At 37.5% G+C, this 24,064-nt stretch overlaps 1 protein-coding gene across 1 annotated transcript in view; it reads right to left on the bottom strand.

Moving 5' to 3' along the window:
- PACS2 (phosphofurin acidic cluster sorting protein 2) overlaps nucleotides 1-24,064 on the bottom strand; it is a 1,734,969-nt gene that overhangs the window by 804,497 nt on the left and 906,408 nt on the right. Inside the window, exon 15 of the mRNA XM_044073533.1 lies at nucleotides 13,442-13,546. Within this exon, the coding sequence (XP_043929468.1) occupies nucleotides 13,442-13,546 (105 nt within the window). The remainder of the gene's footprint in view (nucleotides 1-13,441; nucleotides 13,547-24,064) is intronic.

Here is a 24,064-nt window from a genome sequence, read left to right as displayed (position 1 = left end):
ATCTATAATTAAAAATTTAATACAATGGAGATAATGCAAACAGCGCCAATGAAGGAAAAAGTAATGAAGGCTGTGTAAGAAAAAGTGAGAAAGATGATACCCTAAGTCTCAATGTTCTGCAAGCTGTGTATCAGGGAAAACTGTTACATTATAACTGAAGTACAATACTACTTCATACAGAGAAAGGGTCTGCAAAAACATCCTAGAAACCACTGCAGGCAGTAAATTAAGATGGATGCTGAAAGAAGCTGGTTCTAACTCTTTTGGGGATAGGGTAGGGAAATCTTTAATGTCAGTGGGTAGGAAACATCATACTGTAGACATGCTTTATGTATACGTCTTCGTAACAGTACGCGACAATTAAAGTGTCTGCTGCTGTTATTCCTTGAGTTCTATGATGGAAGTGGGTAAAAAAATGCTCTGTAACTGTACTGAGTAATAAATGACAGGGGAGGAAAGAAGTTCAGAAATAATAATTTATAAACCACTGTTGCCAGTAGAACTGTAGCACTCTTGGCGAATGAAAGCAGTTAGCATTACTCAATATTTGGCAGTGGTGGGTTCTAATGTTAGCAAGGAACAAGAGTTTGCTAAATTTAAGGTTATCTGAAGGTTACAGGTGTTATCATAAGAGCATAAAGCTACTAAAAGAAGACCATGTTTAAGCACAGGAATTAAGATACATCTGAAAATTAAAACCGTGTCTGGTAACCTAGTCTTTAAGATTTTAAGTAGTGAAAAGACCTTTTCCTAAATTGGATTTTTGAGAGTATCCAATGTTAAAGATATATCAAACCAGCTTCGTGGTGCCAAGAGTTGAAGCTCTAATTTTAACTCAGGAAAAAATTGGTGACAGAGGCACTGGAAAAAAATGTCATGTGGATGGTGGGAGTGCATGGCTGCAGAGGTAAGGATGCCAGAAGCAAATATAGGGGCTATACGTGCATGTCCACGAAGGAGATGAATTTGTACAATGTAGTTGGGTTAAACACATGCAAGAAAGTAAGCATGTGTCACTGGACTAGGTGGGGTACAGCAGCAGCATGTGTCACTGGACTAGGTGGGGTACAGCAGCAACAAACCCAATGGTTGCTGGATAACAGCCTCTTCTATGATCAATTCTTGCCCACAAAACAATGAATGGTGAGGGCTGATGGTCAACAGGTACCAAAAAAAAAATGCATGATCAAGGCATGCACCCATGTATTTGAAGGTGCAGGCATTAGACAAAAGCTCCTGAGAATAGTGATGGTGAGGGGAGAAGAGTGGGAAAGCCTTTGTTAGATACCAGAAAGCATTTAGTGAGTCTCAGTTCCATTTATTAGCAGCTTATTAGAAAAGCAGCTACAAATGTTATTAAACTTAAACTACACATAATTTTGTACAGACTGTGCATCCATATACCAACTGATATTGAGCACACACAGAATTAACTTTAGCTCAGGAAGGTTAAGGGACAGGCCTCTATCACCCATGTCCCAAGAAACCCATAGCTCTACTGGAGATGCTCACAAATAAACCAAATACCCTATTCATGGAAGACTAACTACCCCTTTATATACTGGCAAACATACACTGCCTCAATGATTCCTGGACTTTATTAACACAAATACCCTTGACCAGATAATGCACATACCTACCAGAGGTTCAAACGTAGTGGGCCTGGTACTTACCAATACAGCACAGACAGTGCTGCACAGCCCCCCAGTATCATGCCCTTATTCGTGAGGTTGGGCCACAAAGCTGTCTCCTTTAAAGTAAAAATCAGATTGGTAACTCCACCAAATCCTGTAACGGTTAGGAACTATTCCAAAGCAGTGACATCCTATTAAGTGGTAGCTTGTCAAAATCCAGTGCCCCTCCTAACCCCAAGTTCACAGCAAGCCATGCAGAATTGCTCACATAGACCTTACACAACTGTGAAAAGGGCTGTAGCGAGGTTGTTGTACCTAAAAGAAGTATGCCCAAACCAAACTCTAAAAACAAATCACATCAGCGGAATCCTGCCCTTAAAACTTTAACACCTATGTGGTGTGCAATGTCATACCTCTAGCAGCCTACACAAATCCTTGTGTTCCAGAGCATTTTCTCAAAAATCAGCTTAGAAAGTATAACAAACAAATGTAAATAATTTATGAGCAATAAAAGGTATTAAAAACTGCACAAATAAAGTTATCAGTACAAAACAAAGTATTTTTTTACGGTGATACTAGTCAGTATATTCAGTCTGTACAAAATAGTATAAGAATTTACACAAAGCCAGAATTATATGTTTTGCTAAACTTTCAAAAACAAACTGTCATATCTTGGAAACAATACAACCTATACATATACTGTTAGATCAATTTCTCTACTGCTGTACATCCTATATTACCGATCTTAGTGTTGCTTTGTTAATAAATTTTTACCCTTTCTAATACAGCCTATTATTACCTGATAAGTCACTTAAGCCAGTCCCAAAAATTATTTGGATACCATAAGAAGCTATTGATGTCAACTGGAAGTATAAACAAAAGAACTATAGGCATGAATGTGCTAAAAGGGTACATAACAAAAGGGAAAAAAAAGTCATGGCTAAAATCAGGAAGAGACAACTCCCATAATGATAAGAGCTCTCTAATTAAACTAAACAGGAAACTAAGAGGACACAGTCCAACAAGGTCAATTACAAAGTCATGAGATCCTCAAAGTTTAATGACAACCACAAGACCTTCTACAGCTATGTCCATAACCTTAAAGGCAACACACAGCAGTAAGCTGAACTGGTGGTCAATTGTGCCACCTTCAGTGAGCAGGGCAACACAGCAAATTCACTGGCTGACAAATGCAGCAGAAACATCACCCCTCACTCACCTCTGCCTTCCCTAATGAAATATCTACTAGAATGCCCCCCCAAACTATTAGCAGGTAGAAAGTCCTGGAAGAGCTTTCTAAAACAAAAAACAGTCTCTCAATGGGGCCCAACAACATCCTGGGATTCCTCCTAAATAGCTTGAATCACCACTCATCAGGACTACTTGAGTCACTTTTCAACTATAGCTTCAGAACAGGCTCTGTACTATGAGAATGGAGGACTGCAATAGTTATCCCACTTCACAAGGGTGGACCATCAACTGACCCTGAAAACTACAGACCCAGCAGTTTTACTAGTCTAATATGCAAAGCCATGGAATAAATTATCATGGAAACGATCAACAAAGACAAAGGCAATGTTCAGACACTGGACCCAACCAATTCTGGCTTTGTCAAAGGAAGAGCATACCTACTACATCTAGTGGACTTCTTAGAGAAGGTCACCAAAGCAATGAATGAGGGGAAACAGTGCATGCCACCCACCAGGACCTCACTAAGGTGTTCGATAAAATATCCCACTTGGGTATAGTTGAAAACTCACCAAACTGGACAAAACCCCCTACATAACTTACTGGGATGCCAGGTGGCTCACAGACAAAACCTAGGAATTGGTCACCAGCAGGGTACCTCAGGGCTCTGTGCTGGGACAGCTCATATTTGGCATCTACGTCTTGGAGGCAAATACTAATGTCTGGGGCCTTTAGCTGACCAAGTTCACAGATGACTGCAAAGTTGGAGCCATCATATATTGCCCCCTCATGACACAAACATCTTATACGAGGGTCTAACATGGACAAATGACTGGTGCCAAAGTCACAGATTAAAAATAAATTTCAAGAATAGCATTACAGTGCCTTTTGGGAAAACAGAATCAATCAAGTCAATGGGGCACACACGGAATATCTAAATGTCCTTTTTTCATATTATTATGTATAAAATCTTGCTGCTTTTACCATAAACAGAAATATAGAAGCCATGTCTGAAACAATAGTAGGTTGTGAACAAGCAAAGCTGAAGACTTGTTTTTAAGTCAATATTTTTTATGAGTGGAAATATTTGCAGCTGGACATAAATCCTCTGGTCTGGTGGGATTAGAGTCTCTGGGATGAAGTGCAATTACCGCAGATTTATAAGATGAAGTACACCTGTACAAAGAGATAAGTTGAATAAGAGGGTTAGGGGTTTAACTATGAATGGAGTTACCTTCTAAATGAAATTGGCTGTAGTTTATCATCTGCAAGAAAAGTTCTTATGTATGATCCTGTTAAGTAGCATAACCATTTCAAAAGCAGAGAGAATGCTAAAGTGGCATGAGCTTAAGGTTTGAAGATGACATTTACTTGCTTGTACTCGAGATCTGTGACGAAAATGTTGATCTAGTGTTACTCTAACTCTCTTGCCTTTCCTTAGAAAAGGCAAATATTTTGCACTTCTCTCACAAAGCAGTTTTTGCTTTAGTTTTTTGTTCACATATCGAGTCACTTGGAATGTGAAGGACACTGGCATCTTGGATCTTGACTTAGTCACCAATAACTGTGAATGACGCAGTTGTACAGAGTACAGTGGGTATTCCCATAAGTTAACAACATTAAGTGAATGCCAATTTGGTCTAATGCATCAAATTTCTTTAACAGAGTTTTCAGTCTGCACTTTGTGTTCCAGTTGTCTATTTGATTGTATGTATTTTGGACTCTGTAATATGTTGAAACTTGTATACTCTGTAAAAGAGTCAGTGGCTCAACAGACAGCATACTTACCTTTGGTGCCAGAAGACCAGAAGGTTGTGGGTTCTTACTCCTACTCCCTGTGACAGGATTAATTTTTCAAACTGCTGATACTGCACCACTGCATTAGGGGAGTGGTTTACTCCTGCATGTGCTATCCTTCGGATGAGATGTTAAATCATGGTACTATCAGGTAGATGTAAAAGATCCCATGGCACCAATCCAAGAGTAGGGGCCCTTTATTTATATACAAAAATAACTCTTATTTACAAAACATTTACATATTTACAGATAATTACAAGTGTACAAATACAGAGATATACAAATCTGTTTATACAATCATACTAAACTTTCGGCCCTGTTAGACCCCCACACTTTTTCCATAACCACCATGTGATTCTACTAAATGTTGTTGCTAAAACACACTTACCATTAAACATAATTTCATTTATTCTTTCATTCCATATAACCCATATAACATAAAATAACTTTTCATCTATTCCAATACATTCTTTACTTTTATAATATCCACATTTAATCATATCAATTCTTATTTTATCCACTTCTTTTACGTCTTCAAAAAATCTTCTTTACATAGTTTTCTCCATAACTTTTTTTACTCTTTTACATTTTAAAAACATGTACCATGGTTTACTCTTCTTGACAATGTAAACATATTCTGTCACTATTCTTCGTATAAGGCATATTTCCTTTTATTGGTAATTTATCTACTACCAGTCTCCACAAAAAATCTTGACATTCTACTTTCTGATTAAACCAGTTGCATCTTATTTTTACAGCTTTTTTCCACCCATCTGTTCAATTTTCCCATGGTTTTACACAGCAATGTTTTATCATTACATTCTTAAACTATATTTTTCTTTTTCTAGATCATCAATTTTACTTTCCACAAAAATATTTTTCTTGGTAATATTTTATTTCAGCATTTATACACAGTTTCCTCTTTTTTACTATACCCCAAAATTTATCATACTTAGATCTATGCAGTTTTACTACATAGCTCTCATCGTTTTCATTTAACCATTTTAACACTTTGTACAAATTTAATTAAGGCAGCATATATCGCTGGGTTAATTAACCCTAAACCTCTTTCTTTGATTACATACAAAACTCCTCTTTTTACTGGGTTTAATCTAGAACCCCATATAAATGAAGATAAATATAAGCAATAATTTCTTTTCAAATATTTTTGGCAACATAAATACACTTGCTAAGTATAAAAAAAAGCCCACATTGTTGCAAATGATCCAGCAATGACCAAAACAGCACGGTTTGATCTCAAAGAATTTATTAATCAAATCAAATAAGACTATAGTTGAGCACTTTCATCCCTATCAAAGCTAGGACTTCATCAGAACCATTTCAAATAATAAAACCACCAATGTTTAAATAGTATGGCTAACTGAACTTCCAATCAATATCAATTAATCAATAAAAGTCTAAATTACTAAAATTGCAATCAAAAACACAGACAAATCCAAAGGTTAAGGAACCTGCATTGCTGACAGTGTTAGAATTAAATATCCTTTAAAACGTTGCAAAAAACATTGAATAAAAAGCATTGGAATAAGAAATATGTACATAAAGTAATGAAAACATTATAAAATTCAAAATGTCATAAAATAAAGTGCACTCAGAAACAGCATCAAAAGTATATCTGCATTTGTGGTTTATAATTTATTTGCCCTTAACTTTAAAAGTGGCAAAATGGAAATATGTTCATTCAGACTGGGGGAGAGGAGGGGTTGAGGCATTTAGCTTCAATTGCCAAGTAAGTTCTCTAAGCTCAATTTTTGTATCCCAGACCCACCACCCCACCCCGGGGAGAAAAAGGAATTACAATCAAAGTACCAAACAGGAATCTGTTGTACTGAGGGCATACAAGGGTATGCTTATAAAGTGAGTTAGTATTACCCTTAGAAATAGCATACTAATGTTCATAAATTCTCTTAAAAAGGGATGTTTCTGTTTTACCTATGAAGTAATGAAGCTTTTAAATTATTAGGCAACTCCTCTAATTTTGTTTATCAAATGGGGAGGAACTTCAAAATTTTGCTTGAAAAATACCAGGGGTACAAGGTAATATGGTGCCTGTGGGCAATGTAGTTACATACTTGAACAGAGTTCTATTAAATTGAAAAACACTGATTGCACCATCTCCTTAGTTTATGGCAATTGTGGTACAAGGGAAGTAGTTTAGATTGCACTCTTCTATGGTTTTAACAGTTACTACATAGGTAAACCAGAATGATCCCTTTGTAAGAGAATTTACGAACATTTGTATGCTATTTCTAAGGGTAAAACAACTTAAATCTTTATTTCCAAATTTTATACCCAATACAGAAATTTTATTCATTGCAAAATATATACCCCTGATCTTTACTACATCACCTAAACCTTTACTTTTCGATTTAAAGCCATCTCCGTCATCTCTAGCCACTTGTTTGTAGAAATTACATCTTTTGTCCAACTTTTATTTTTTGCAGATATTATAACGTCATCTGCATATGTTAACAGAAGTGGAATTATTAACCCTTCATGTTGTAATTTATTTCACATATTATCCCACTCATAATTAATGCAAAGAGTATACAGCTCATTAGACACTGCTGTCCTACACAACTTTTCATTTGTACCTCGGCTTAACCAGCCATTTACAAGTATTTTTACTTTATTATTAGTATATATTGACATACTTAATTTCATACATTTCTCACCTGTATTACATTCTTTTGTTATTACCCATAAGATTTCATGTCCAATAAAATGCCTTATTAAGGTCTCCTATCATGATTTTTGCTTCTTTTCGATTCATATCATTCACAATTTCTCTATCAATAATTGACAATCCTTTCCCTTTATGGTATACATGTTATCTTCCATAATATTTTCCATTTTAGTTTCAAATCTCTTTTGCATTATTTTTATAAAGATCTTACAATTATTATTAAATACCATTGTTCTCCAGTTTTTTTTAAATTGTCTTCCATCTTACTTCTTCCATGTGAATTTAAATATTACACTATATAATACTTATTTTTACATAAAACCTTCATTTAACCTTTCATTCAAAATCTTTAAAAAATATTTTTTGCCAATCCCTTAAATTTTTATATATTCCATATACTATTCCATCTGGTCCTGCAGCCAAATCTATATTTACTCCTAATACTTTATTTAGCTCATTTAAAGAAATCTCCTTTTCCAACTCTTTATTCTCTTTTACTGTCAATTTTTTTTTTTACTTTACATGTTTTTTCACTGCTTTCTTTTTTCTTTAAACATTTTTTGTGCATACCATGCCACACTATTCAGAATCTTTTCCTGAGTTTTTTCTATTTCTCCTTACATTTTTTTCTCATTACACTACCATCTTCCTTTACTAATCGGTTTAAGTAACTCGATACTTCTTTTTTTCTTGTAAAATATCTTTGCTTATATAACAATTCTTGCATGTTTTCTTCATTTCTTTCATATAATTCTTTTTCTTTGTCAAAGTACTTTCTATCATTGTTTTATACCTTCCAATGTATCATTGTGTGTTCTTTTATATTTTCTTTTTTCTACTTTTCTCACATCATTTTGCCACCATAAAAATATGTTTAATATTTTTCCTTAAATATCATCCACCATTCAGACCAATTTTTATAAAAAAAAGTTCTCACTGTAATATGATCTTCCCATAACTGTATTAATAGTTTCTTTCTTTCTTCATTCCATGCTTTTTCTGTTATTCTTTTTATTCCTTTGCCAGTGTTTACATATTCCTTGTTTTTCTTTACCTCTAGCCATATTGCAAGATGATCAGAAAATCTTGTTTCAACTACCTCCCCTTCTCCTATAACCAAACCTTCTGAAACTATAAAATAATATATTTCAGTTCTACACATACCCCTTTTACAAATCCATGAATTTTATCCCAAAGTTTTAACTTACCACATCTTATAACTTCTAACACTTTTCTTATATAATTTCCTTTCTTTTTACACTTCCCTCTTAAATCACAAGTCTCTTGTTATTACAATTTTCATATTTATCACTACATAGTCCAAAATCTGATAAAACAAGCTTTCCTTTTTCTTACAATTAGTATAAGCAGGTAATTTTATAATTTTCTTTTCATTTTAAGTCTACAATGGTTAATTTTCCCTTTTTTGCTGATGTTGCATTTTAATATCTTTACTGTATTTCAAAAGAATAGAGCTATTCTAGAACATCTCTCATTTCCCAAATTCCAAATTATTTTTCCTCCCCATAGTTTCTTTCTTCATTTGTTAATCTTGTGTCTTCTAATATAATTACACATACACCACATGTATTACACCACTCCAAAATTCCTGTTTTTACTATATTCTTAATACTATTCACATTTACAGAAAGCACATTAAAAATGTAATTTTCTGCTTTCCTTAGATTCATTGCTCCATAAATTCACTTGCTGACTCATCTCGATCAAAGAGGTTTCTTTGAAACATTTCCTCAGAATCCTACACAAATTCTCCAGTCTCGATATTTGCTTTCACTTTCATTTCATTCACCACTCTATCTCCTTCTCTCTCCGTCTCCCTGTTTCTCTGGGCATCCTCCTCCTCGCCTGGAATGGAAAAAAAGGAAGTGCTCCTCCAAAATGGGTTATACCCCCAACAAGGATAAGTAGGGAAGTGCACAGATGTACCAGCCAAAGGTCCCTTAGTAGCATAAATATCACCTCCAGTCTCCCCTAGTCTAGTGGGACTAACCTGGTCAACAAAAGGATAAATAAAAAAATACATAAAATTATTTAACTCTTAAAATGAGAACTATTGCCTGAGAAACTGTTCAGGTATTCCATTCACTGCAAACACTAACTTAAGCATGATTATGACAGTGGCTACAGTGTCACTGAAATGAACAATTACAGAATATTCCAAAAAGTTAACAAGTAGTAGGAAGTTCAGCATCAAGTCAGCTTCTACCTTCAGCCAAGGTAATGCCAAAATTTAAGAGATCAATTCTTAAATTTTGGATTCCATGCTTGCCACAAGGCAAACAATTCTGTAACATATGTTCCATTTGTGCTAACATTTTGAGCCAATACATGATCTCTCTTTACACTTAAACATCCATAAACAGATTCAAATTCTAAAAAGCACTTGGTTTCTTAGCAAAGGTGGAATTATAATCTTATCTTTAAAGAAGAGATCTTGTATACAAGACAACTCCTCACAGAAGGAATGGTACAGTTTGATCAAAGAATGAAAATGTTTGGCACAGTCTGGCCTTCATGACTTTATGGTTTCTCTCAACAATTGCATTTCTGTGTTTTCTCCTGGAGCTATTTTCAGTTCTTGCAATTTCTCATATGTCTCTTGAATCTCTCATAGAACTTCAAAATCTTCAGCAAGCATATCCTCCTTGAATTCATTCATATAAGCCCTACTAAACATACAAGTCTTTCTGGTTCATACTGCACACAGACATCATATTTCTGAAGCATAAACAAACTTCTTGGAAATCTGGCTGGTGGTTTATATAATGGTTTTCTGAAGATGCTTTTAACAAGTTTGTAATCCGATTCTAATATGCCTCCCCATACAAACAGTTTTGACATTTCTAATGAAAGACTACAGCCAAACTGTCTATCTGTTAGTGTCTGTATGCACAAGCAGAAGGTATGGTCTCTTACAGAGGGGTCACTCCTAACTTTTCTGTCTTGTGCCCACTTGAAGTGTAGAAGGTAAAGTGGCCTCCTAATATATGGGTATAGATGCAATAGCTACCTGTCTATTTAATAGTTTAAAGGTACTGGCATGACCTTCTGACGAACTTCAAATTGCATCTTGCACAAGCAGATTTCTCAAAAGTACAGTTACATCTGACAACTGAAGTATGAATTCGGAAATATACTGTACCATCCCAAGAATCACCAATGGGGTTCTTTTCTTGGGTTTGCATATCTGGCAAATACCTTAGCATCTGGCTGTAACCAAATAGCAGTCAGATGACCCAGGTACTTCAAAGATAAACCAATCTAACATTCTGCTCTAGTTAGTTTCACACCATGGGACATTACTACATTAAGCATCTTAATTAATCTGATGTTATGCGCTTGTTTGACAGAACCCAGACCAAAATGTCATCAGAATATTGACAGCTTCTTTCAGACTTTCAATCACATCAGTTGCATCAAAATAAATAAGCCAAATCAATATCAAATGGTACACTAAAATGTATATCAAAGGCATACTGAGTAAACATCTTGGGGCTAGTTTTATCTAGCTGGACTTGGCAAAGTCTTAGATTAGTATCCAGCTTTGAAAAGAACTCTGCATTAGGCATAGCAACTATTACTACTACTACTGCTTATAGTAAAGGTCGACTTTCCACACAGAATCAATATGTTACGATCCTTTGGAACCATGCAGATCTTAATTTCCTCTTGCTTTATGACAGGCATTCTGTTAATAACTCATATCAGTATTCTTAATCTGTTTAATTACCACTCCCAGCAGTTTCATATTCTTAAACTCTTGTTCTATCAGTGGTATAGAGTCTGGTTATAATTTAACACTGTCTTCGAACATCTCATACCCTCAAACAGCTCAGACAGGATGTCTGTTTTACTCTCGGACACTTGAATGCGGTGTTTCTGCTTCTGCAGTTATGATGACAGAACTGGCATACCTTTATTGTTGCTTTGTTTTCTTGACAGCATCACTTTTGTTGAAGGCATTTTGTCTGAAAAAGGTTAAAAATTCTGTTTTTATTCAGTTGCTGTCCTGCCTAAATGTGAATACTTCTGCATTGATTTTTACTTAGTGCTGCTTAAATACACGAACACTGCATATTTTAAATGACTGAAAACAAACTGCCATTCACACACACACACACACACACACACACACACACACACACACACACACACACACACACACACACACACACACACCTTAATTTCTAACTGTATAATCTGAATTCTCTTAATTGTGCCCAAAGAAATATGGAGATTTCTGTGAAGTAGAGTTGGTTGCTTTAACTCAGACTGAAGAACTGCAACTAATAAAAGCTGCTTAGGCACTATTTCTGTAGACTCAGCACAACCAACTTTGACATAAAAGTTTTAGCTTGTGACCAGAACATAACAGTAAACAAGCAGATTTGCTCAGCTTGCAGTTTTGGGTCAGACATCTAAATAAGAGCTCTGATATCATACATTTGTTCCAATATCAAGTGGGTGGTGCAGTGGTTAGCACTGTCACCTCACAGCGAGAGGTTTTCCATTTTGATTCTTGGCTGGGGCACCGTCTGTGCCCAGTCTTCATGCCCCACCTGCATTCGCGTGGGGTTCCTCCGGTTGCTCCAGTTTCCTCCCACATTCCAATGACATGCGTCTGGAGCATTTCTCTCCAGGCCTCTTCAGAAAATGGGCTCTGTCCCAGTCGGACTTTTACAGTAAACAATTGTTAAATAAAATAAAAATAAACACAACTGATCCACCACTTATCTACAGTTTCTCACGCCTCACTTCATGAAGATTCTTCTTGAAGTCACCTTGTTTTATCATCAGTCTTTGACCTGCAGTATTGTTTTCTTCTTCTCCTTCTTTTTTCGGCTACTCCTGTTAGGGGTCACCACAGCAGATCAACTGTTTCCACTTCTTCCTGTACTCTGCATCTTGCTCTGTCACACCAACCACCTGCATGTCCTCTCTCACCACATCCATAAACCTTATCTTAGGCCTCACTCTTTTCTTGTTACCTGGCAGCTTCACCCTTAGCATCTTTTTCCCAATATACTCTGCATCCCTCCTCAGCACATATTGTTTTATGTACCCAAAATCAGTAGTCTGCCATTTTTTTCTATGTCCTTTTTTTCCTCCAGTTGTGCCATCCATCTACTCCATATCCTCTGGGACAACAGTTGTCCTGAGGGGTCATTATTCTGACAGACTTTAAGGACTCTGCATCTTCACTGACATCTTGACAACTGAAAATATTATCTATGTTCCTAACTCCCCTCATCTCAATGCTGATGTGGCATATGGATCATGACCAATGATCTCTGCAATGCACACTCCTTCAAATATGCAGGCAAGGGCTATAATCACTGGCTAGGGTGGACCACCACTTCCCAATCTGAGCTTTTGCTCTAAGTACTCGCTCAATCCCCTCTCGTGTGAGGTATGTCGTCCTTGGAGCTGCGAAACTGGCATCTAGGCCCACTGTCCCTGCCCTATCAGGAGGAGTACACCCATTTGGAGCAGTGAGGAATGACTGGCCAGGGTCAGTATACCTCCATATCAAGGATGGGCAATATACAATCCATATAGAAGAATAACCAGTCGACACGGTTGAATCCAATAAAGTTGCAGTTCCAAAGTTTAATAAAACAGCATAAAAAATGTTAAATAAAACAGCATAAAAATGCTAAAGACATCCAAGAGAAAGACAAGCTTTTTCAAACCTATCCAGGTGCTTCTTCAGACTGAAGAAGCACCTGGATAGGTGTGAAAGCGCTGGTCTTTCTCTTGGATGTTTTTAGCATTTTTTTATGCTGTTTTATTTAACGTTTTTATGCTGTTTTCTTAAACTTTGGAACTGCAACTTTATTGGATTTAGCTGTATTGACTGGTTATTCTTCTATTTGGATTGTTTGGCTTGTGTTTAGCCAGTCTTCATCTACCTGCCTTGGGTTTCCTCTCATGGGCAATATATCCCCTCCTGTGCTGTTCCATCAATGCCTGAAATTGCTAATTGAACCCAGATTACCTGAGCCATAGCCAGGACTTTATCACTCACCACCACAGGACAAGCATATGAATGTCACAAACAGACATGCATTAAATTCACCACTGAAAACCTTACCTGGCCTTGCCAGTCCGAAGTATTAATTAAAATGATGTTTTCTGGCAGTCGCTCATCAGAGCTTAGGATATGGTTCAGCTGGTCATACACGGTCTTTCGTGGTATCTGAGTATTATACACAAAAAAAAAAAAAAAAAAAAAATCACAAAACAACAAATGTTTAAAAACTACAAAATTCAATCTCCATTCAAATTATTTCCAGTCACAAAGCAAATATTACTGTACTTAAAGATAGCATTTTGTAAAAATAAAAAGTTATTGTGAAAGAAGATCACTAACAGAATGCTCTACAGCACATCATAATATAGAGTAAACTAGAGATTACCAGTCTCTATAAAAACACTATAAACAAAATTCAAAATCTATGAAAAGCACAATACTGATACAACTGCAATAGTACAAAAGTGCCTTAAAACTTAGGAAATTATTTTTTATTATGTCACAAGATTTTTTTATTGGCATTTTAAAAATATGCAATCAAAGCATTTTAGTTCTGAAGAGGTCTCGATAAATGAGGAGACGAAAGAACATAATTAGTTCATTAATAAAGTGAGATGTTTTTAGTCCTTTCACACCTGTTCCTTTATTTATCTTAAATCCTGACTTTTGTTTGTACAGTTGTTTATCTATTTTTGTCATTTCTTGTTTTGTTGTTCTTATACGTTAAATTATGAAATTAAAAACTTTTGGTAAAAAAAGCACTGACACTCCAAAAGGCATCATTATAAAAACAATGAAAAAATACAAGAAATATAGAATTTGTCAGTGGACAAGGACTGCTTGGCTTATCTAGTCTGCTCATTATTCTGCCTAATGAAAATGCTGGGATCCCTCAAAAAGTAGTACCCTGATAATCCTTACACCAGAGAATCATGTAAAGTTAGGACAGGCAAAAGCCATAAACTATATGACTGGAGTTCACTACCTTAAAAGAAACTGGATGGATAATGAATTGATTTCATGGGCATCCCAACTAGAAAAAAGTTTTATATCATGAGTGATGAATAATAGTATGTTAGTCATCATACCGCTAAGCTGTCCATAATTTTACAAAATGTCAAGATTTGTGCCTCATATTTTTGGTCTGTTCCTCTTAGAATTTGTAGTTTTCTGGCAAATCACTGAGGAGAATGTTGATAAATAATGACAGACATTTGAGGTTAAAACTTCATGCCCTCAAGTTCATTGCTAAGTAGTAGGCAGTCTGCAGATCATTACAACCCTAGACAAAAAAGAAAACACTGAAAAGTTTCCCCCAGTCACAAGGAGGGCAAAACAAGACAGACTGGGGCAAAATTTGAAGCTGCCTATCTAATTACCTAGGTTTACCCTGAAGGTGGCAAGGGTGCTACCCAGCTTGATATGTAGTGGAAGCTTGTTCCAGAGGTGAGAGAGAAAGGCATTTTAGGTACAGTTTGCTCTGTAAAGGAATAAGAGCCCAAAGGAGTTGGATCTTTTACGGCTTAAAATGCTAGACACAGACCACCATGGAGGAGACTATAATGGGCTGAGGCTGACAGTCTGTCCTGACAACTATGATTTTGAGACCACTGATCCTTATGGTTATGAATTTCTAAGTTCCCTCAAAAAAAGTGATGCATTTAGACAAATACATGCCAAAAGGTGCATTGTATTCAATAATAGGTCTGGTGAGATATAAGTAAAAGGGAATCAAGACTTCTTTGTATCTAGTGGATATGGGTTAAGGGACAGTGAGGTCCATCTCTGTCCATCTTCACAGTAATGCCCTATCCTCCTGTTAAAGCAACATTTGTAATTCTAACAAATCACTGAGCTTATAAGGGACAATACTTAAAATCTGTCATTGATTTTGTGCCTTTACCCCCTTCCCTATAATTTTTGGCTTTCTCCAATTCCGAAAAAAAAAAAAATCCACACACATTATAAAATATATCCTGCAAGACTTATGAAAACATACACAGTAACCGGTACAGTACTTATTCTCCAGACAAGTAGTCTCTTTTTGACTAAAGGCACAGCATCACTAAGGTATAGATTATGAATCACATGGTCATTGTGCATGACACGAGCTATACACACCATCATGCTGGCTGCTAAAGCTCCACTAATCAGTACAGTCCAAACTTATGAAAAGGGTGACGCAGACAGACACAGACAAAAGAAGTCACTGCAATGTCTGCCACCTAGGAATTCCTGGTGGAGGACCAAGGACAAAAAGGCAGTAAGGTGTTAGCTGTCTTTCACTCTACTCTGCCATCATAATTTGATAACATACTGAAAAGGACTTTTTTTCTCAGTAAAAGATAAATCCAACATAACTGCCTTGTTGGAAGGTGGAAATTTAACAACTAAGGCTGGGTATCACTAGTCATCAAACTTCACATATCTACATGGGAAGAGGGTTAAATGCATAAATAGTCTTGCCAGGAATGAAGGCAGAACTATACTGTGAAGACAAGGACACTTCAGTCATCTAGTGTTATTGTTAGTATTTCACAGAAATGCACCATATTTCAATAGTCTGTCTTCATATTAACAAGACAGGACCAATATCAAACTATATCACATTTCGGGTGGCAACCCCAGCAGGTATAGCTCAGGACACTGCTGCGGCAAATAAAGGGATGAATGTAGGACCAAACAGCAGCACACATAGATTTCCCAAAGAAAAGGTTGTCTTCTGGAAAAGCAGCAGAATCCAGTGAAAGAAGCTATCTAGTGTGAGACTGTTTTCCATCAATAATCCAAACTGTTAGGTGCAAAGCAGAAAAAAATGTTTACCAGCCTTCTTAAATTTGTTGGCATTAGAAATGTATACAGTTGTCTTCTGTGGTCACTTTGTGTGAAATAATGTCCTTAACATATTTACGGTAAGGACAAGGAAGACAGATTGCTCTTTTGTTTAAAGCAGTACCTAATCTGACTTTAAGAAAGAAGACTTGGAAGATGACAGTCTTCTTACAAAATATTACATAGCATATAACACAGTGCACTTCAAATTCACTGAGCTGAAGAGATGAACTTCTCAGGCACTGTGTATATAACTTCAAATGAAGGCTTTACATTTTTTCTGAACAAGGTTCAAATGGCAACCAGGTATAGGAGTACTCTCTGGAGATTTCATATGAATTACTCCTTTTGTAAAAGATGCCTAGAAGCCAAAACCTGGTTCTCAAGAGAGGCATAGTGACAAGATCAAGCAGTATTCTTAAACCCAAGTAGGACACACAGACATTTAGAAAAGTCCCAGAAAGTAATCTAGGATTTGTAAAAGTCGCAGCGTCTAGTTACTGAGATGGACAGACTTTCCTGCCAGACACAATAGGAAAACTACATCTGCTTGGTCCAAAATAGAGCTATGAGAATAAGACAAACTATTTTGCAGTCTTCAGCAGAACTCTCTGAGAAGAGAAATGCACAGAATGTATAAAATATGTTGTTTTCCCAAGGGCTTCAAAGAGTACTGTAAGCTCTGCCTGAAAGCTTGGGTAGCTGCATTACCCTGGGATGTAAACAGGGTCTTCAGTTGCCACTATATTTTGGTTAACTCCAAGAACAGATGAGAAAGCAAGTGCCACTTACGGTCAAGGTAAACCCATCAGGCTCAGTCTGCCAAAAAATGTCTATGTTTTGCAGATAAAAAAGCTGAGAATGGAGGTTCAGGGACAATGTCCACATTTGCCTGGTTATTTTCCAGAGACATTACTTTTATCTGCTTTCTCTGAACTCTCAGTGGAAATACTGTTTTTGAATATGAATAACCCTACTGCACTTTGTTCAAGTTGATTTCTATCTTCATCTGGAAAGAAACCTATATTCTGTGAAAAGACCAATCATAAAAGTAAATTATCAAGCTAGAGTCTAACTGTCTATAGTCACAGAAGCTACAAGTTAGTAAAAAGAAGTTTGTAAGGTTCAAATTCATTCTGCCCAACCACCAATTCAATTGCTTTATCAAAGACAAAGTTCTAAAAGATCAGCTGTCTGACCACAAAACTGTGAAGGCAATACTGAAACTTTATCATATGCAGCTTGGTGCTAGGAACTTGAGGGTACTTGGCTGATGCAAACCAAAAGTTTCAGCAAACTCAATGATAATGTGGACAGGGCAATGGCCTGTGAAAAACAATTTAAATTCAGAAATCTCATGTTTAGAAAGAAATACTTCTGAAAAGAAGAATCCAGAATTGCTCACAGAAAAGTTTCTTACTGGTCATGCATGAAAACAGACTTCTTGCAATTTAATGACAGATTAAGGACTGTGAGAATAGTATGACTATCTTCAGGCTGTTTACTAAATATTGAGTTGAACATGCCTGAATGTCACAGTGTCCTAGATTTGCTCAGAGGTACGGTACCAATGACTAAATACCAAGATCTTGGGGAAGTCCTTAACCAAATGGTAGGACCCCAAACAAATGCTGTTTTCCGATTCTGAATCTAAGAAACCTCTGATGAAGGGAAAGATGAGAATATTCAAATACACATCTTTCAAGGCTATGGTAGTGATCCCAGCTCCCTGGAACAACTGCTGTAGCAATGAATTAATATTTCTTTTAAAGCTCTATCCTTCCAAAGTGCCAGTTTTAAAAATAAGTCTCCACATTTCACCATCTTTCTTTGGATACACAAGGCCTTCTGACTGGGATACTAATTACATGCTTTCTGTAACTTTTTGGTTGCATTTTAGTAGAAGCTTTGCTGTTACTTGTTGAGACTTTGAGGGTGTTAGAAATGGGTGAAGAAAGTGTACTGAAAAATTTTTCTAAATTGAATGTCTCCCTCAAACATCTGTCTGTGGATACCATAGGCCATTCATTTTGGAACAGTGCTATATACTGCACCATACTCAGTGCTGAATCAACCATAACGTCAGACAAATGAGAATGTTGACTTATTGAAGAAGGGATGGTACTTGCTCTATGTCTAGCGGAGAAACACAAGTATTCTGGTTGTTAAAGTCAAACAGCTTACCTCTACTCGTTTGCATTTACATAACTGCTAGATTATTTGTATCACAGTTTTAGGTAAACAGCAACCACTATGCTGTAGGCCACCAGCTCATTATAAGAATTAACAAAGGAGTTCACTGGCTGAATTCTTCTACCTGTTAAGATTGTTGATTACAGTACAGAATCTGAGGTAACCCAGTAATGCTAAAATGTCTCTGCCTCATATAACGGCTTTATCTTAGTTTATGACCTTTTGAAAATAACCTTTCAAACGAAGTCTCTGGTCATTTGAACTATTAAATGCATTTGTGAATTTTCCAAATCACCATCCTACTAGTGAAGATTTTGTGAATTTTTGGAAGTGGATCTAGGATGTTCTTTCAGCTCCACTTGTTTTGACAGGGTAGAAAATATCCTGAAAGAAGAGACGTGATACTTAGCACATATTCAAAGTCACAGTACAACTATCTGAATTAGTTACTTAAATTTGCTGAGCAAAACCCAAGTATCTACATGATGTTTATTCACCCAACTTCATTAACCAGTGAAATAAATCCACTCATGGTCCTACATTTAACCAAACTCCGTCTGACATTTTTGGATTAATCTAAGTGGCTTCTTCTGCATGCAGCTCTTTTCTACAACTTTTAACAAAGGCAATATCACATAACTCTTTTTCATTAACTCTACCTTCAAAGATCATCCCCATGTATATATTTCAACACTTCAGATGATTTTCCTATCATGTTATCAGGAAACCTAGTCCAACATTTTCTATGTAAAATATTTGATCCTACAATTAAAGCAAGCACACATACATACACAGAGAGAGAGAAACATGCATATGTACAGATGTTTGTGTCTCTACCCATTTCTCCTATTCAAATACGCGCGCGAGCGTGTGTGTGTGTGTATATGTGTATGTGTGTGTATATATATATATATATATATATATATATATATATATATATATATAGTTTCACTTAACTGTAGTGGTGGTGCTGTGGTAGTGTTGTCGCCTCATAGCAAGACGTTGTCCCGTTCGATTCTCAGCTAGAGCGTCTTCTGTTTGGAGGTATACATGAATGGGGCGTGCCTTTGTTGAAAGGTTGTGCGTCAGGGCTGGTAACCCGGTACGTAAAAATCCACTACCAATCATTAGCGGACCGGAGTTCAGCTGTGGCGACCCCTAACCGGGAAAAGCCGAAAGACACAAACAAACAAATATATAGTTTCGCTTCATAACCTCGAAATGCTGAAATCTCGAATTTCAGCATTCCGAGACCATGAAGCTGAAAATGCTGAATGCTGAAAGTGCATAAGACTGAATTTGAATATCTCGAATCTGCACTTATGCATTTCCAGTACATTGCGTGAAGTGTTTGGCTGGTATGGTGTCTGAAATGGAAGGTGGGTGAGTGAGTGTATGTGTTTTTGTATGTTGTATGTGTGGGTAAAAGTAGGGAGGTGTAAGTATGAGTGTGAGTGTTGGATTTGTTGATGTTTGTGTATGTGTGATGTATATTTATGTACAAGTGAATGTAGAAAGCTGTGGTGTGAGTTTTCTTTTCTTTTCGTTACGTGCGATCTCGGAGTTGGTATATATAAGTAGGGGGGTGCAGGGGAGCTTGCCCCCTGCTTATATGTAGTATAGGGTTGTGTGCTTTGTGTGCTGTAGGTCGAATGTTGTGTGTGTTATGTGGTGTACGTATGTTCGTGATTGTGGGTTTCGGGATTGTGAATGGTTCGGCTTCAGAGTTTAGAAATGCTGAAATTCATGATTTCAGCATTTCGAGATTATGAAGTGAAACTACATATATATATATATATATATATATATATATATATATATATATATATATATATGCATGTGAAGGCCATATTGTATAATATGTATTAAAAGTTTAGGTTCCCTTTAAGTCAGCGAATGCTTAAAAAAGCGAACGCTGATTTATCGACCCATTAAGAGTGAAACCTGAAAATCCCGAAGACACAGAACAGCGATTTTTTTCCCAGGAAAAAAAATTGCTGGGCCGTTTTCCGGACTTTGCCATTTCCTCCACTGTGGTGCGATCTCAGAGTTGGTATATTTAAGTAGGGGGGTGTGGGGGTGAAGCCCCCCACTTTATTCTGTGTTTTGAACTTTTTTTTTTTTTGTGGAACAGCAATTCTTTTCCCTGGGAAAAAAAACCGCTGTTCTGTGTCTTCGAGATTTTAAGGTTTCACACTTAATGGGTAGATAAATCAGCATTCGCTATTTTAAGCGTTTGCTGATTTAATATAGACCCATAAGTTCATATGTTGTGTTTTCTTCTACAAATGCTGTGTAATATTATCTTGTCAGTCTGATATTGTATCTATAACAATCTCTCTAATATATTGTTATATTCTGTGGTATTTGCTTGCAGATTAAGGTATGTAACTTGGAGCTTGTAACAATCCCTCTCATATATTGTTATATTCACTGCTTTTTAAAAACGATCACCACCAGTACTGTTGGCCAACAGGGTTCTGGCGAAAATTGGGCTACTGCTGGCCAAAGGAGGAGAAGAGGGGGAAGGCATGCCCAAAGGCAGCAAAGGGCTAGGACTGTGATAGTGAGGGTTGGAACTTTGAATGTTGGCAGTATGACTGGTATAGGGAGAGAGCTAGCTGATATGATAGACTGAAGGAAGGTTGATATATTGTGTGTGCAAGAGACCAGATGGAAGGGGAGCAAGGTTAGGTGTATCGGAGGCGGGTTCAAGTTGTTTTATCATGGTGTGGGTGGGAGGAGAAATGGCGTAGGGGTTATCCTGAAGGAACAGTATGCTAAGAGTGCTTTAGAGGTGAAAAGAGTGTTGGATAGAGTGATGTTTATGAAGCTGGAAATTGATGGTGTAATGATGAATGTTGCTAGTGCATATGCTCCACAAGTTGGGTGTGTGATGGATGAAAAAGAAAAATTTTGGAGTGAGTTGGATGAAGTGGTGATGACTGTACCCAAGGGTGAGAGACTGGTGATTGGAGCAGATTTCAATGGGCATGTTTCGTGAAGGGAACAGAGGGGATGAGGAAGTGATGGGTAGGTATGGTGTTAAGCAAAGGAATGCAGACGGTCAGATGGTAGTGGATTTGTTAAAAGGATGGACATGGCTGTGATGAATACATATTTTAACAAGAGGGAGGAGCATAGGGTGACATAAAAGAGTGGAGGAAGATGCACACAGGTGGATTATATCTTATGTAGAAGGGCCAGTTTGAAGGAGATTGGAGACTGTAAAGAGGTGGCAGGGGAAAGTGTAGTTAGGCAGCATAGGATGGTGGTTTGCAGGATGACATTGGTGATCAACAAGAGGAGGATGAGTGTGAGGGCAGCACCAAGGATCAAATGGTGAAAATTGAAAAAAAGTAATTGTGAGGTGGAGTTCAGGGAAGAGTTAAGACAGGCACTGGGTGGCAGTGAAGAGTTACCGAATAGCTGAATAACTACAGCAGAGCTAGTAAGAGAGATGGCTAGAAAGGTGCTTGGTGTGACATCTGGAAAGAGGAAGGAGGACAAGGAGACTTGGTGATGGAATGAAGAAGTACAGGAGAGTATACAGAGAAAGAGGTTGGCGAAGAAGAAGTGGGATTGTTAGAGAGATGAATAAAGTAGACAAGAGTACAAGGAGATGAGGTGCATGGCAAAGAGAATGGTAGCGAAGGCTAAGGATATGGCGTATGAAGGGTTGTATGAAAGGTTGGACACTAAGGAGGGAGAAAAGGACCTGTTCCGATTGGTTAGACAGGGGGACCGAGCTAGTAAAGATGTGCAGCAGGTAAGGGTGACAAAGGATAATGAGGGAAACCTACTCACACGCGAGGAGAGTGTGTTGAGCAGATGGAAAGAGTACTTTGAGGGGCTGATGAATGAAGAGAATGAGAGAAGGTTGGATGATGTGCGGATAGTGAATCATGAAGTGCAGTGGATTAGCAAGGAGGAAGTAAGGATAGCTATGAAGAGGATGAAGAATGGAAAGGCTGTTGGTCCAGATGACATACCTGTGGAAGCATGGAGGTGTTTAGTGAAATGGTAGTTGAGTTTTTAACTAGATTGTTTAATGAAATTTTGGAAAGTGAGAGGATGCCTGAAGAATGGAGAAAAAGTGTTTTGGTACCGATTTTTAAGAATAAGGGTGATGTGCAGAGCTGTAGTAACTACAGAGGGATTAAATTGATCAGTCACATCATGAAGTTAAGGGAAAGAGTAGTGGAAGCTAGGTTAAGAAGGGAGGTGATGATTAGATGGTTTCATGCCAGGAAAGAGCACTACAGATGCGATGTCTGAGAGTGTTGATGGAGAAGTACAGAGAAGGTCAGAAGGAGTTGCATTGTGTCTTTGTGGACTTAGAGAAAGCATATGACAGGGTGCCTAGAGAGGAGTTGTGGTATTGTATGAGGAAATCGGGAGTGTCAGAGAAGTATGGAAGAGTGGTACAGGATATGTATGAGGGTAGTGTGACAGCAGTGAGGTCTGCGGTGGGAGTGACGGATGCATTTAAGGTGGAGGTGGGATTACATCAAGGATCAGCTCTGAGCCCTTTCTTATTTACAATGGTGATGGACAGGTTGACAGACGAGATCAAACAGGAGTCCCCATGGACTATGATGTTTGCAGATGACATTGTGATCTGTAGTGAGAGTAGGGAACAAGTGGAGGAGACCCTGAAGAGGTGGAGATATGCTCTAGAGAGAAGAGGAATGAAGGTCAGCAGGACTAAGACAGAATATGTGTGTGTGAATGAGAGGGAGGATAGAGGAATGATGAGGATGCAGGGAGTAGAGGTGGTGAAGGTGAATGAGTTTAAATACTTGGGATCAACAGTTCAGAGTAATGGTGAGTGTGGAAGAGAGGTGAAGAAAAGAGTACAGGCAGGATGGAGTGGGTGGAGAAGAGTGTCAGGAGTGATTTGTGACAGACGAGTACCAGTAAGAGTGAAAAGGAAGGTCTACAAGAAGGTAGTGAGACCAGCTATGTTATATGGGTTGGAGACAGTGGCACTGACAAAAAGGTAGGAGTCAGAGCTTGGCGTGGCAGAGTTGAAGATGTTAAGATTTGCACTGGGTGTGACGAGGATGGACAGGATTAGGAATAAGTATATTAGAGGGTCAGCCCAGGTTGGAAGGTTTGGTGCCAAAGCCAGAGAGGCAAGATTACGTTGGTTTGGACATGTGCTGAGGAGGGATGCAGAGTATATTGGGAAAAAGATGCTAAGGATGAAGCTGCCAGGTAACGGGAAAAGAGGAAGGCCTAAGATAAGGTTTATGGATGTGGTGAGAGAGGACATGCAGGTGGTTGGTGTGACAGAGCAAGATGCAGAGGACAGGAAGAAATGGAAACAGTTGATCCACTGTGGTGACCCCTAATGAGAGCAGCTGAAAGAAGACGACGACCAAGGTATGCAACTTGGAGCTTTTCTCCCCCCGGCCTCCACACCTATAACCTATACAATTAATTGAAAAACAAAAAATCTGTTAGGGGAAAAAATATAAAAAATAAAAAATGTGCCATAAGCTGGTTGCATAAGTGTGCACACCCTTAAACTAATACTTTGTTAAAGCACCTTTTGATTTAATTACAGCATTCAGTGTTCTTGGGTAGGAATCCATCAGCAAGGCACATCTTGACTTGGCAATATTTGCCCACTCTTCCTTGCAAAAGTGCTCC

Source organism: Protopterus annectens, chromosome 6.part0 (genome assembly GCF_019279795.1).
Source record: "Protopterus annectens isolate FY-2018-M chromosome 6.part0, PAN1.0, whole genome shotgun sequence".
Classification (NCBI taxonomy): Eukaryota; Metazoa; Chordata; order Ceratodontiformes; family Protopteridae; genus Protopterus; species Protopterus annectens.
The sequence above is the reverse complement of the archived record's forward strand: the minus strand, read 5'-3'. Positions and strand labels throughout refer to the sequence as shown.